Consider the following 14,141-nt stretch of genomic DNA (forward strand, 5'->3'; position numbering starts at 1 on the left):
TAAGATTCTATCACTCAAAAATCTTGATGTAATCATAACAATCAAACACAAAAAGTTACTACTTAAGTGGTTAAAAAGGATCCTTACCGCAAAATCCTCTCTCCACTGGTGGGCTGCTTGAACCTTCTCTGCTTCCAAAGCCAAGCGCTGAAAAGGAAACATTGTATCTTAGAATTTGAATGATCACATGAATACACACTTGTGAATACACACAGTGCTGAGGTTTTCAAATCAATTATAAGGACGCAAAAAGCAAGAGAAACTCCTTATTTCCAATGCATAACTCCTCAATCAGTAATCTAATCAACGAAAGTTGCTATGTGTGTATTAACTCTTAAGTAATATAAATAACCTACTATTCTTGAATACCGTTGCTTATTAGCTCTGCAGCAGCAGAGGATACGGGCACCCTGAGTGCTTTCTTTCAATGATTAACATTTCAGTTTTAGAAAAATCTTCAAAGAGTAGAGTATATTCATCTTGGTAGCACCCTCTCTTTAGTAAATACCTTGATAGCATGTATTTCTCTATAAATAGAAAGGAAATGACATTGAGAGATCAATAAATATGTACCAACTACTATAACTAGGCACCTTCTTAATAGCATATTAAGGTTTTTCTGTTTTTGTTTTTGTTTTTACAAAAAGCCATAAAAATATAATAGTTTCCTTCTGAGGAAATACATTCTTCTTCTTTCAGAGATAACCTGTGAGTACCAAACTATCAGAATCTGCACATCTGAAAATGGCCTGATTTCACATTCGCTCTTGTATGTTAGCATAGTTAGAGAATTCTAGCCTGACTTTTACTTTAGCACTTTTAAAATGTTACTCTGTTAAAAGTTCAGCTGGAGATAACAAGTCTGTTGTCAGACTGCTAATGACATTTTATAGATAAATTCTATTTTTTTCTTTCTCTAATAGTTTTCAGATTTTTCTCTTTGTATTTCTCAGTGTTACTATTATGCTTTCCATGTGATAAGATTTTACAAGAGACAGTGACATTTAGCGATGAAGAACACAGATCTGAAAGCTGACTGCCGAAGCTTAAACAACAACCTTGCTGCATTCTAGCTGGGCAAACCTGGGAAACGTTATATCTCTTCTGGTTTCTCAGGTGAATAATGCCAAAGCTGGCCTCATGGGCTGTTGAAAGGATTAAATGAGTTACTACATGTAAAGTGCTTCGAAAGGTGCCTGCCAGGCAGTAAGCAATGTAAATGTTAGCTATCTAACTTTGAGGGTTAATTATGATTTCATTTTTATGCTGTCTCTTTGAAAAGATAACTTAACGTTGAGTTCACCTGTGGCCTGCCTCCAACAGCTAGAAGACAGTGGCAGAAATAGGAAGAGATTACCAGTAAATACAATAAATATAAATATTAAACTCATTTTTTTTTAACGTTTATTTATTTTTGGGACAGAGAGAGAGCATGAACGGGGGAGGGGCAGAGAGAGAGGGAGACACAGAATCAGAAGCAGGCTCCAGGCTCTGAGCCATCAGCCCAGAGCCCGACACGGGGCTCGAACTCACGGACCGTGAGATCGTGACCTGAGCTGAAGTCGGACGCTTAACCGACTGAGCCACCCAGGCGCCCCTAAACTCATTTTTAAGGACAGGAATAATCAGGTTTTAGAAAAGTATAAGTCTCGTAGTGGATTAGTGGTTCAAGATCAGTGGTTTCTGATCTTTCATTATCAACTATGCTTCAATGAGTACTCTTCCAAAGAAAGTCCAGACTACACTATATAACGGAAACATACGTTTATGCCAGTTTTAATATTACTACTGACTTCAATTCTCAGTTATTCAAAACCATAATCTGTTCACTTTCTGAACTTTTAAGGAGGGATTACTGAGGGCTATAAAATACTGCCGGATGGGAGATCTTATAAACTAAGAATTCCTAAATCGAATTTAAAAGAAAACTCTCCAGTGTGCTTAAAAGGCCAATGGTTTCAGTCTATCAGCCACTAGGAAAACATGGATTAGAAGAAGAGCTAGTAAATGTTAGAAATTAGACGAGGAAGAGTAACCGAAGGTTTTCTATCCGTAACAAAAAGAAAACGCTCAACAAAGCAAAAATCAAGGAAGAAGTGTATACATTTCAGTAATATTGCACTGCAATACTGCTGAAAAGTCAAATTCAGTGTGAAAATGTAGCAAAAAGTGGATAAAATGGCAAAGTAAATAGAGATGGGAGCAACTTCTTTGTAGGGAAACTTTAGGATGGGAAGATAAAAGACAAAATGAGAAAATAAACAAGAAGCATATTCTTGACAGAATTCAGAATACAAGTCTTCCTTTATTTTTAACAGGCAATACAAGAACAACTAAATGTTCCTATGTATAGGACAAATGATAAACTTAAGCATTTTGTTTTTAAATTTTTTTAATGTTTATTTATTTTTGAAAGACAGAGACAGAGAACAAACACGAGTGGGGAAGGGGCAGAGAGAGAGGGAGACACAGAATCTAAAGCAGGATCCAGGCCCCAAGCTGTAAGCAGAGAGTCTGACACGGGTCTCGAACTCAAGAACCGCCAGATTATGATCTGAGCCAAAGTCAGAGGCTTAACCGACTGAGCCACCCAGGCGCCCCAAGCATTTTGTGAATTTAAACAAAAATATTGGATAAAACATAAATAAGTTAAATAATTTTTTCAATGAAGAAATATTAGAACTTTTCAATGTCTTTATGTCTTGGAGAAGGATGTTAAAATTTTTCCTTGCACAACACACACGAGGAAGATGTCCCACAAAGAACACACTCGGGGACATTCACCCTCAGGGCCAGACATGCTTTTCAAAGCTCCACTCTAACTACCATGCTGTTATCGACCCTGGAAAGCATAACGAAGTACAACTTAACTGATCCGATCCAGAATCACATAGCTTACAATATGAACATAATCCATGTTTAACAAGCCATAATGACATTAATCATCACAGCTAGTTATTTTTAAAAAAAAGTGAAAGAGAGATGAATAAGGGCAACAAACTTCTAAAAGACAATTCTCCCAGGAGGAGAGTTCAAATCACCTTTATTTCTGATTATTATATATATTATATATATACAATATATACATAATAAAAATTATACATATAATTTTTAAACACTAATTTTATGAAGTAACGCCATTTACTGCAAGACTTTGAAATGGCTGTAGAAACCTAAAGATAGATAGTTATGTACAAGAAAAAAAATGTGTATTTTAGAGGTTGGTTTGAAGCTTGAAAGTTGCTAAGTTTTATATGCCCAGCTCAGAAATCTATAAATGCATCATCATGAAAGGCACGTCTGTTAACTTCTTTGTTCATTAAAACTTAATGAAATCTGTTTTATCTAGTAAAATTTGTGATAAAACATTCGACTGAACTTTACACTTAAGAAGTCTGTATTAGGAACTAATAGAAACAGCTGCTGATGGTGCTCTTTCCTGTGGCAAAAGACCAGCTAGCCACGACTTCTAGAAAACTGACATGTCTTTTGGACATTTCAAGTCCTTAATTAACTTCCATTCTGGTGACATTTTTACTTTTCAAGCCAATTATCTACTGTTAAATGCCATAAGGTAAATTGTGTTAAGACGGATAAAATTCCTACCTAATAAAATGTGAATATTTGCTCAGTGTATAACTATAGTTATGGCTATAGTAATCATAATTGGCTATATAAGTATATCCTGTAATAATAACTTAATTCAGAATAAAAAACGTGTATTTTTTTCTCATTTAATTTACAGTACAGTTTAAGATAGTATTAAACATTAAAATTGAACCAAGTACAGATACAAAAGACCCAACTTGGCACAAGTTCCTCTGAGAGAAAACTGGAACTGAATTCTGCCCTTATTAAGATAAACCAGACAAATTCATTAAATGGCTTTATTATAAATGAAACAGCAGGGGCGCCTGGGTGGCTCAATAGGTGAAACTCTGACTTTGGCTCAGGTCATGACCTCGGGGTTGGTGAGTTCAAGCCCTGCATCGGGCTCTGTGTTGACAGCTTAGAGCCTGGAGCCCTGCTTCACATTCTTTGTCTCCCTCTCTCTCTGCCCCTACCCTGGTCACACTCTTCCCTCCCTGTCGCTCAAAAACAAATAAACATTAAAAAAAAAACAAAAACAAAAAAAACTAAAACAGCCTATGTGTATATGAAAATTCACATGTGTATATGAGAATAAGTATATATACAACGTCATAGATGTATTAATAATATACACATCCCTACCTACCTATTGATTTGAGCATTTAAAACAGAAAATCATTTCAAGACTATTTTGAGCACTCACAAGCTTAACAAAATGGACGTGGACCTAAGCTTTCTGACTCGGAAGCTTACGCTCATATCACAAAACCAATTTTTAGTCTCCATTAAACTCATCAAAAATGTTAACATCCTCAGTCTTTTAGAAAACATATGAAGACATGGCAGTACCAAAACCAGAAACACTGGTAGAAAAATATTTCAGGCTAATGGAAAATTTCCCAGCAAACGTTTAGAAATTGCTAAAGACTAAAAACACAAACAGCACCATCATATATCAGCTGGGAGGCTATCTTTACATAGGTCTTGCCCTCAGATCCTGAGAGAATAGTCTTTGTCAGAGAAAAAGACTTTGATATGCACTGATCTGTAAGGAGAAAAAACAAAAAAAAGGAGGAAGGAAGGAAGGAAGGAAGGAAGGAAGGAAGGAAGGAAGGAAAAGAAAGAAAGAAAGAAAGAAAGAAAGAAAGAAAGAAAGAAAGAAAGAAAGAAAGAAAGAAAGAAAGAAAGAAAGAAAGAAAGAAACAGAAAGAAAGAAACAGAAATAGAGAATGGGAGAGGTTTATCAGATTAAAGAAAGATCAGCTCCCTTGAAGGCCTCTTCATTCTCAACCTTCACTTTTTTGTCATATCCTTATCTCTTCCACTAGCATTGAATTCTATCAGGTGATATGAAAGTCTAATAAGAGCAATATAATTATACAGTATACACTGAAATAATTCTATCATTTTCCTTAACAATACCTGAATACATTTTCTCTTGGAAACTATTTTCCTAACCTGTATATAATATGCTTCCTAGACTGTATGTTAATTGCAGAGGAAAAATGTAAGTTTTCTGAAATATTTGATTGCAAAGAATTTTCTTTAATAGCTTTGAAAGCAAACCTTCAGGGATCATGACAGTTCAGTTAGACCCCAATAATGTTGATACTCATGTTAATATAAAGAATTGACTTAGAAACCTCATTCAAGAAACATCTCTAAATCAAAACAATGTCTTTGGCTAGAGAATGTCAACATTTTTCTTTCTAATAAAGAGGTAATAGATATACACAATGGACGAATTCAAGTAAAATATGCATGTTATGTAATTAATGTACAAATAGTTAACACCCAATAAGGATTAGCCATTTATTGTGTTATGCCTATGTTGACAACTTTTTATTACTCTAATGAGTTTTGCCTATCTTCATCAAATGTTCTTAACATATCAAAAGAATCAGGGTAATCATTTGAATGGTCTAACAATACCTTCTGAAAATACCTGACTTAGGTGACTGAACAGACTTTTATGTTTTGAAGAGAAGTGTACAGGTACAAACAATTACTTTGGAGGTATAATATTATGATGGACACACACTTTTCAATCAAACAGATCGGATTTCAAATTCTGGTGCTATTTGCTAACTACGGGATTTTAGGAAATTCAGTTAACATTTTATAGCATTGAAGATAAATACCTACCTTTATATTTTCTGCTTATTTGTATGCTAATAAACTCAGTGGGGTTTGCTATTTGAATCTTACAAACATGACTTCATAGACTAGGCTATTTTACAACTATAATCACTGATGACCACTTCAACATGTACATACATGACTGAAATCAATGTAAGCACCTTAACGATTCATAATGTGCACTGTATTTTGCCCTACATAAAGTCTCTTGCCACCACATGGTGGTCCAAAAGCAATTCAGGGAATATAGTGACTTAATACAGTAAGTAATAAAATGAGCTCAGTTTTATTTTATTTTATTTTTACCATAAAAAGAATGAGAAAAGAGAGCAGATCATTAGTGTTCTGCTTTCTCACCTTATTTTGTGAAATACTGAAAAAAAGATAGTGAGGTGTGACATTTCCTTAGCATTTCTTATGCGGACAGGAAGTAGGGAAGACCTCAAGTAGACAACACCTTACTTCCAAATCTAATACTGTTTCATGTAAAAGGTAAAAATATTCTTCTCTTTCCAAAACTATAAGCAAATAATGGCAAATAATGCACAGTGTTTTTTTCTAGTGCACATAAAACAATGCATAAGCAATTTTTATTTAAATTCATATAAATATAGAAGCACCTGGATGGCTCAGTCAGGTAAGCATCTAACTCTTTGATTTTGCTTCATGTCATGATCTCACTTTTCCTGAGATTGAGCCTCGCATCAGGTTCCATGCTGACGGGGCAGAGCCTGCTTGGGATTCCCACTCTCCCTCTCTCTCTGCCCCTCCCCTGCTCTTTCTCTCTTTCTCTCTCTCAAAATAAATAAACTTTAAAAAATTCATATAAATATATATGCCCAGCAGAATTCTATCGAAGTCTTTGAGCAACTTACTATATCCTGGTGAACAAAGATATTACTATGAAAATCTTAATGTATAGAGAAATTGCTTTATATGTTTTTAAAATCACATCTGTTATACTTACATATTATTTAAAACATTTCTATAAAGAAACAATGGTACTATGAAAAAGATCTGTTGACTGAAGAAGGCAGGCTGGAAACTGGGATTTGAGATTAAAAAGTTACAAAATTCCAACATGTCAACCGGGATGAGATAAATTTGGCATTTTTCAACACTTGATAACTGTGATCTCTAGGTAAATACACATCCAGACTGGGAGGGAAAAAATCTAGGATAACACATATAGAGAGTTTACTTTTACTCAATAAATATTTACTAAATACTTGCTATATAAAAGTGTTGAGTGAATAAAAATATAGGACATAATCCCTGCTTCTAAAGGGTATTTATATACATCCATGTACCATATAAAACTAGCACCCACATACACAGACAATACACACAAACACATCATGTGATCAGTGACTGACAGATGATTTTCTAATGGTTACAATATACACGTTTTGCTAATTTTACTTTATTTCAGTGAAATTGTGCCACACAGAGAACAAAATTTTAAAAGTACTGCTTTTATCAAAAATGGAAATATCTCAAAATTAAAGAAGATGAAAGAATCTTTTCTTAAATTATTTTTAATGTTTATTTTTGAGAGACAGACAGGGTGTGAGCGAGAGAGGGGCAGAGAGAGAGGGAGACATAGAATCTGAGGCAGGGTCCAGGAGCACAGAGCCTATGTGGGGCTAGAACTCAAGCACCAAGAGATCATGACCTGAGCCAAAGTCGGACACTTAACAGAGTGAGGCACCCAGGTGCTCCAAGAAGAGAAAAGATTCTAAAGAGAGTACTGCTAGCCATTGACACTTTTTAGCCACGTCTTTTTATTTTTGTGATCTGGGGGGAGATTAAAAATACTGAAAAGCATAGAAAAAATAGTCTGAAATCCATTACTCAGAATTCACCTTTATCTTTTTTTATGTTTGCTTTAAAACCTTTAATATACAAAATAAAATATTACAAGTAACCTTGAAATTCTCCTTCTTCACCTCCCTTGATCAATTTCCCTACTCAGAGCAATCCCTGTAATGAATTGGTCTGTATCCTTTGGTATGGTTTGGAGTGTATTTTGTTTAACAATGTGAATGTTATCTGATGTTGACCCTGTTGATTCTTCTTTCTAACTGATAGGTTGCATACAGGATGAATGCCAAAGAGAAACTCCACCTGCTTCAAGGGGGGTGGCGATGATATGTCTAAGGAGAAACCACCATCCTTGCAAGTGATGGTTTACACTGAAAATGAGAATCTGGGGTGTCTGGGTGCCTCAGCTGGTTAAGCATCAGACTCCTGGTTTCAGCTCTGGTCATGATCTCAAGGTTCGTGGTTTGAGCCCCACATCAACCTCCACACTGACAATGCAGAACCTGCTTGGGATTCTCCCTCTCCCCTTTCTGTCTCCCCTCCGCCGCTTGTTCTGTCTTGCAAAATAAATAGATAAAGTTCAAAAAAAACGAAAGAAAAGAAAATGAGAATTTAATGTCAATGAGTTTTGAGAAATGGTTTGCTGAAGGTTTTGGAAAGTAAAGATAATGCCTAGAAAAGAACTCTCAGGTAAACAAAGCCGGACCTATTTCTAAGGCCACTTTTTAGCACCACATCTCTATGCATTTAATGTATCTTCATCATTAGAACACACTTATTTCTTCTCTCCATCAAGAGATCATCATTCGTTCTGTGCAGGCATTTTTCATGCAGTTTGAAAGAAGCTAAATCAATACTTAAGCAAAACAACATATCCAAATACATGTCGATTCCCTCTCACTATAGAACTATGGGTTACTAAGCCCATGCTTACAAAGATAACTAAATGCTGTTTTTATGTTTTACTTATGCTTGCTTAAAATACGCTTCTGCAGACTTTCTGCTTTTGTTTAATGACATGAAACATGAGCACATAATTATAATCATTATCTTTTTTTCAAATTCACTTTTGTTTTTCTAGCAGAGCAATCCCAAATTGATTCCAAGACACAAAAGATATATTTTTAATAAAATCCTATTTTAATGTAGAAAAATATATTCTAGTGATTTGAAAAATTCCAACAGACTCTGATAAAATAACTTAGCACAAGTTCATCTATTTGAGTTTACTGAGGAGAAAAAAAGGAGTTTGCCATCTTGACTATTGTTTATTGAGAGAAACAGAACAGGCGACATAATATATAACATATATTTTAATTAAAACTATTCATAAATAAACTGACCAAGTGGAATAAAGTATGGAGTCTTATTATTTATATCTGTTCAAATATTTTAACACTCCTGTAAATAGTGGAATCATGACATAAATGAAGATTAAAATTAATAGTAAAACATTAATCTGTGATTATATTAAGCCAAATCACATATAAATCTTATACCATATAAGATGCAAGTAAGGCTACATGTTAATTCTTTTTCATAGCTTATCATTTTATTACAATTGATTTGATTCCAAGCTATGTGAAATAAAAATCTGATAATACAAACACTGTTTTTCTTTCTAGTGCAAGCTTTGGGGAGTATAATATATGCAAAAACATATTAAATAAAAGCTGTTGAAATCAAGCTAGTCTGGAATAAAGAATCAGCATTTATTCTTCTGTTAATGGTCCAGTGAAAAAATCTTTTGGAACATGGCTTCTGGATCATGTTGTATAGATTTCAGCCTGGATCTGCCGTATTCAAGAAATGCTTTTGAAATTAACTACAAAGCTTCAAGTCTAATCTTCAGAGATACAATTAGCTCCAAACAAATTGGCAGACTCTTGGAATACAGAAGCCAAGGTAAAAGAGATATCATCCTATAAGAACAGCAAAACTCCTTTTAGTAGTAATGAAAATAAATAATATACAACTGGTGATTATATTACCTTTTTTATGGGGGGGGGGGTGCTCTACAAGCACCAAACAATAAAAGATTTAAGAAAACATTTTTTTAAGTAGGTTCCATGCCCAGTGTGGGGCTTGGCCTCATAACCCTGAGGTCAAGAGTCACATGCTCCAGCAACTGAGTCAGCTAGGAACCCCTTAAAATAAAAGACTGTTCGACTGAATTAATTTCTCTATCAGCTATACACCTTGACACCTGCAAGAATCACCAGAAAACCTTGTTCAACATATCTCATACAAACCCACATAACCCAGCACCATCCAAACATTCTGATTTCTTTTTTCTTTATTTTTCTTTAATGTTTATATATTTTTGAGAAACAGAGAGAGACAGAGTATGAGTGGGAAGGGACAGAGAGAGAGGGAAACACAGAATCCGAAGCAGGCTCCAGGTTCCGAGTTGTCAGCACAGAGCCTGACACAGGTTCGAACCCATCAACTGTGAGATCATGACCTGAGCCGAAGTCAGAGGTGCAGTCGACTGAACCACAGAGACTTCCCAAAAGATTCTGATTTACAGACATGGTGTCATTCCTAGAAATCTACACGTTTAATACAATACACCTTTCCTGGGACTAAATCTTGCAAATCCTCTTCTAGAGGGTAACACTTAAGCTATATTAGACATAGGAATTTAATTACTCTTGGAGAAATGGTATTCTAAATAGAGGCATAATTTAATGGAAATCAATAAAAGTAACCCACTGCCTTTAATTAGTGCCACACAAAACTATACTCACTTCTCTCTTCCCTCTCTCTCTGTCTCCCTTTCTCTTTCTCTCAACAAACCACTAAATGTGAGTTCATTAGGTAGAGGAGGCGGTTATTTCACATCTATACACCTCCAATATCCCACACAATGTGTAGCAAGGGCAGGCACTCAATTAAATGTGTGTTGAAAATGTGGGAAAAATCATTTCCAAGTATTTTCAAGGTTTTATCCCAGTTGCATCAATATTTATAACAAGATTCGCTAAATTATCATCATTCATTATCATGATACTTTGAGAGGCCACAAAAGCTGTCTTCCTACATGACAAGCATCTTACTAGACTAATACAATCATTATGCAATTCTCAAAACTTCCTGAATTAATTCACTGTCACCTAATCCTTAAAAATACTAGTAAAATTTGGCTGTGGATGTACCAAGGATCCAGAGTAATCGATGTGATTCCACTCTGGAATTCTAGAATTAATCTATAATCCGTTGCTTTAGTCTCTAAATGTTGAGCACCAGTGCAGATTCAGAAACCCAAGAAAGAATTAGTGTGGAGAAGGAAGAGAATTTGACCAGTGCTCAAGAGGAAAGAAAAACAGCAACAAGACAGTTTCTAAAACTAGGGTAGGCCTATTTCTGCTGATAGCCTGCTCCAGAGTCCTACATAGTTAAGCTACAACATCAAACTTTTACCTAAGGAAATCATATACTTAGGTAATACGAACATATCCTCAGTTGAGAACTGAATTCTGTCGAATACATCATACTAATTCCCAAGGCTTTCAATCACTTTGCTACCAACAAATTGCCTACAAATATATCAAATACCAAATCTAAGGAAGGCATCCTAACTTGGTCATTTCATACCCTTACATGACCCCACAATTGCACATGTAGCAAATATTTTTCAGTACTTACAACAATAAAAGAGAACAATATAGTGAAAATAGCTCTACCATTTGGTAGGCATGTGACTAATAGTAAGTCAAATAACACCTTTTCACCTCATTTTTTTAAACAATAAAAGAAGGACTTTAGTAGTGCATACATCATGTTGTATTATAAGGATCATTGTAAAGTCATCAACAAATGGAAGCTACGATGTATTAAAAACTGAGGTACTAAGAAGTGACTGAAATTATAATGTTAATAAGCTGAAAATGTTGAAGTTGTTATCACCAAGAAATATTACATTACTACATTACTACTACTATTAAATACTGCCTCTGGGGGAAAAATCCAGAATAAAGAAAGTCATCAACAGGGCATAATTTTGTGGAGACTAGAAACATCAGAACTGCTATGACTGTTCCTCTGAACTTGTCCTTCTTCCAATCACCATGTTGAAGACAATTCTCCATAGGTCTTTCGTGTCACATGAACAGAGGAAAGGCGAGCCTCTGCTTTAGAGCATCTTTTCTAGAATGTATAGCAAACAGCCTTGGAAGACAGAGGGAATAATTCCCTGCAGGGTAGAAAACAGAGATATTTTTTCACAGTAAAATAAAAATAATCCTGTAGGGCAAAAGTTAGGGAGGTTTTCTGGTAGGGTCCCTTTTAAACAATTGGGGTTTCCTAAGTCAGGGTTCCTCAGGTGTGACAAATCATAGTATATGCAGTGCCCACTTGGGCTACTCAGCATGGCCTCCATTGGACTTGAGTGCCAGGAGTAACTCATATGAACATGGAGCCCATGCTGTCTGTTGTGCTGGGTATCATCAAGGCCATTGTGTCTGACTCAAGGAGTCTTCTGAATCTCTGAAATTGTGGTCAGATAGCTTGTTAGCTTACAAAAAGGTTAAAAATCTCATTTCTTCACCCACCACATCAGGATGAGTAGGCTTCCATAAAAATGTTCATTGACCCATCTCCATTCCTTCCAACTCTCACCACCATTTAACTGATGTCCTATTTATTCTATCCTCAGTTTTTTGTTTTTTTTTTAATGTTTCTCCTGGTGATTCTAATGTACACTAAAGTTTGAGAAGCACTGCTCTAAAATGAAAATTCATAGTATTGTTCAAACAGAAGTTTGTATTATCTTAATAGCAAGCTCTTACAGCTGTGGGAAATAAAACAACAAACTATTTGTTCTAAAGCCCCTTTTTTGACCAAATAAACCTGGTGAGTCAGACATACTGGAGATGAGTATGTGAGGGTGAAGTCCCTACCTGGATACATAACAACTCAGAAGGTTAATCGTGATTTAGAGTTTTACTGCTACTGACTATCATAGCTTCTTAACTTGGAGACAATTAGTGTTAATTTCAAAACAGCTAAAATAATAACAGGAAAAATATTTGCCTTTTTGACAAAATTTGTAAAAAGAATGCATACTATGTTGCAAATGCAATATTAAATGCATACAGAAACTCTAAAACTGTTACTGAATCCTCAAGAAAATGCCCTAAAAATAATGAATTGGCATTAATAAAATTGGACTTTACAACTTACAAAATTTTATCTTCTCTTTTTATATTTCTTCTCTGAAAAGTATCATTGAAACACACTACTTTGTATTTATAGTCTTTATAATTCCTTTCTTCCTCCCACCACCCCGTTCTTGGATACAGGATACTATGTGGGCTCAAACCTTCTTAGTTCTTGGGAGCCCACTAATTAAATTTACAGAATCTTGTGTAGGTTACAGGGTTTTATTTTGTTTTTAATATGGTGATTGCCAAATAAAGCCTCAAGCACAAAAGTTTACACAAGGTAGAAAGAGGAAAATTACTATGTCTATAAGAAAATACTCAAATCTTTGTAGGAGTCAGATAATATGAAAGAACTGATAAAGAACACAACCACTTTAAAAAGAAGGAAAAGGGGGGCACCAGGCCAGCTCAGTTGGTGGAGCATGCAACTTTTGATCTCATGGCTGTGAGTTTGAGCCCCATGTTGGGTGGAGAGATTACTTTAAAAAATAAATAAATAAATAAATGAAAGAAAAAGATCTGGAAAGGCCGCTTTTCACTGTCGGGTACTTCGTGTGAGGCTCTGCCTGCCTTTAAATCTAAAAATGTATCAAAGTTCACATGGATTACATCAGTTTATGAAAATGGCAAAAACACAATTTAGTTGAATATGATGCAAACTGATGTAATAAAAAATGGGTAACAGATGAAAAGTACCTTTGAAATTTATTTTTTGGTACTTTATTTCTACTTTTTTTGTTTTTTTCTTTTTAAGAAAGAACAGAAGGGGAACATAAAGATTCAGCTCTTCAAAGGCCATAACAAGAGACAAGAGTATATATAAATACATACAACAAAAAAAAACACGTACATTTATAATTTGCCATTAGTTTCATATACACATACATAGAAGTTCATATATGTAACAACAAAGTGAGAAAAAAAAGATTAGTAGAAAGGGCAGATGAAGAAGTTTACCAAATTTATTTTGCTATCCTATAGTGGAAACTAATTTAAAAGGTTTATCCTCTTAGTAAAGTATCATTTCCTTTTGCATATATCATTTATGTTTCAACATTTGATAATCCCTAATGTGTTTACCACTGTATTTTCCTTCCCATAATTTAAGAGTTTTGAAACAGATGGATTTATGAACTTTTCAAGTCAACTCAAAGACAGACATCCACTACGCCGCACTGCCCCTGCACTACTCTTTAAACAGATAATTAATGAAGGCCGTGCGTATACTACGCATACATTTCAATGACCAGTAAATGAGATAACATCTTAATGTTACATGATAACTCAAAATATTACATAAAGTGCTCCCTCAGCTATTCTGAATATAATTCTGAAGTCAGTTTTCATTTTTAGTTAAAATCGTGTGCGAGGCTTGTTTAAAAAGAATTCAGGAAGCCATAAAACATGTATTGATTTTTTAAA

The 14,141-nt window shown here is 34.8% G+C and overlaps 1 protein-coding gene across 5 annotated transcripts in view; it reads right to left on the minus strand.

Annotated features, from left to right (window-relative positions):
• Positions 1-14,141, minus strand: part of CACNA2D1 (calcium voltage-gated channel auxiliary subunit alpha2delta 1) — a 495,461-nt gene that overhangs the window by 233,609 nt on the left and 247,711 nt on the right. For all 5 annotated transcript variants that reach the window (XR_006196625.1, XM_042916580.1, XM_042916568.1 and 2 more), the window contains exon 4: positions 88-147. Coding sequence is in view for 4 of the 5 variants with exons in the window: in XM_042916580.1 (XP_042772514.1) it covers positions 88-147 (60 nt within the window). In the remaining variant the exon portion in view is untranslated. The remainder of the gene's footprint in view (positions 1-87; positions 148-14,141) is intronic.

The sequence above is a fragment of the Panthera leo genome, chromosome A2 (genome assembly GCF_018350215.1).
Source record: "Panthera leo isolate Ple1 chromosome A2, P.leo_Ple1_pat1.1, whole genome shotgun sequence".
NCBI classification, from domain to species: Eukaryota; Metazoa; Chordata; class Mammalia; order Carnivora; family Felidae; genus Panthera; species Panthera leo.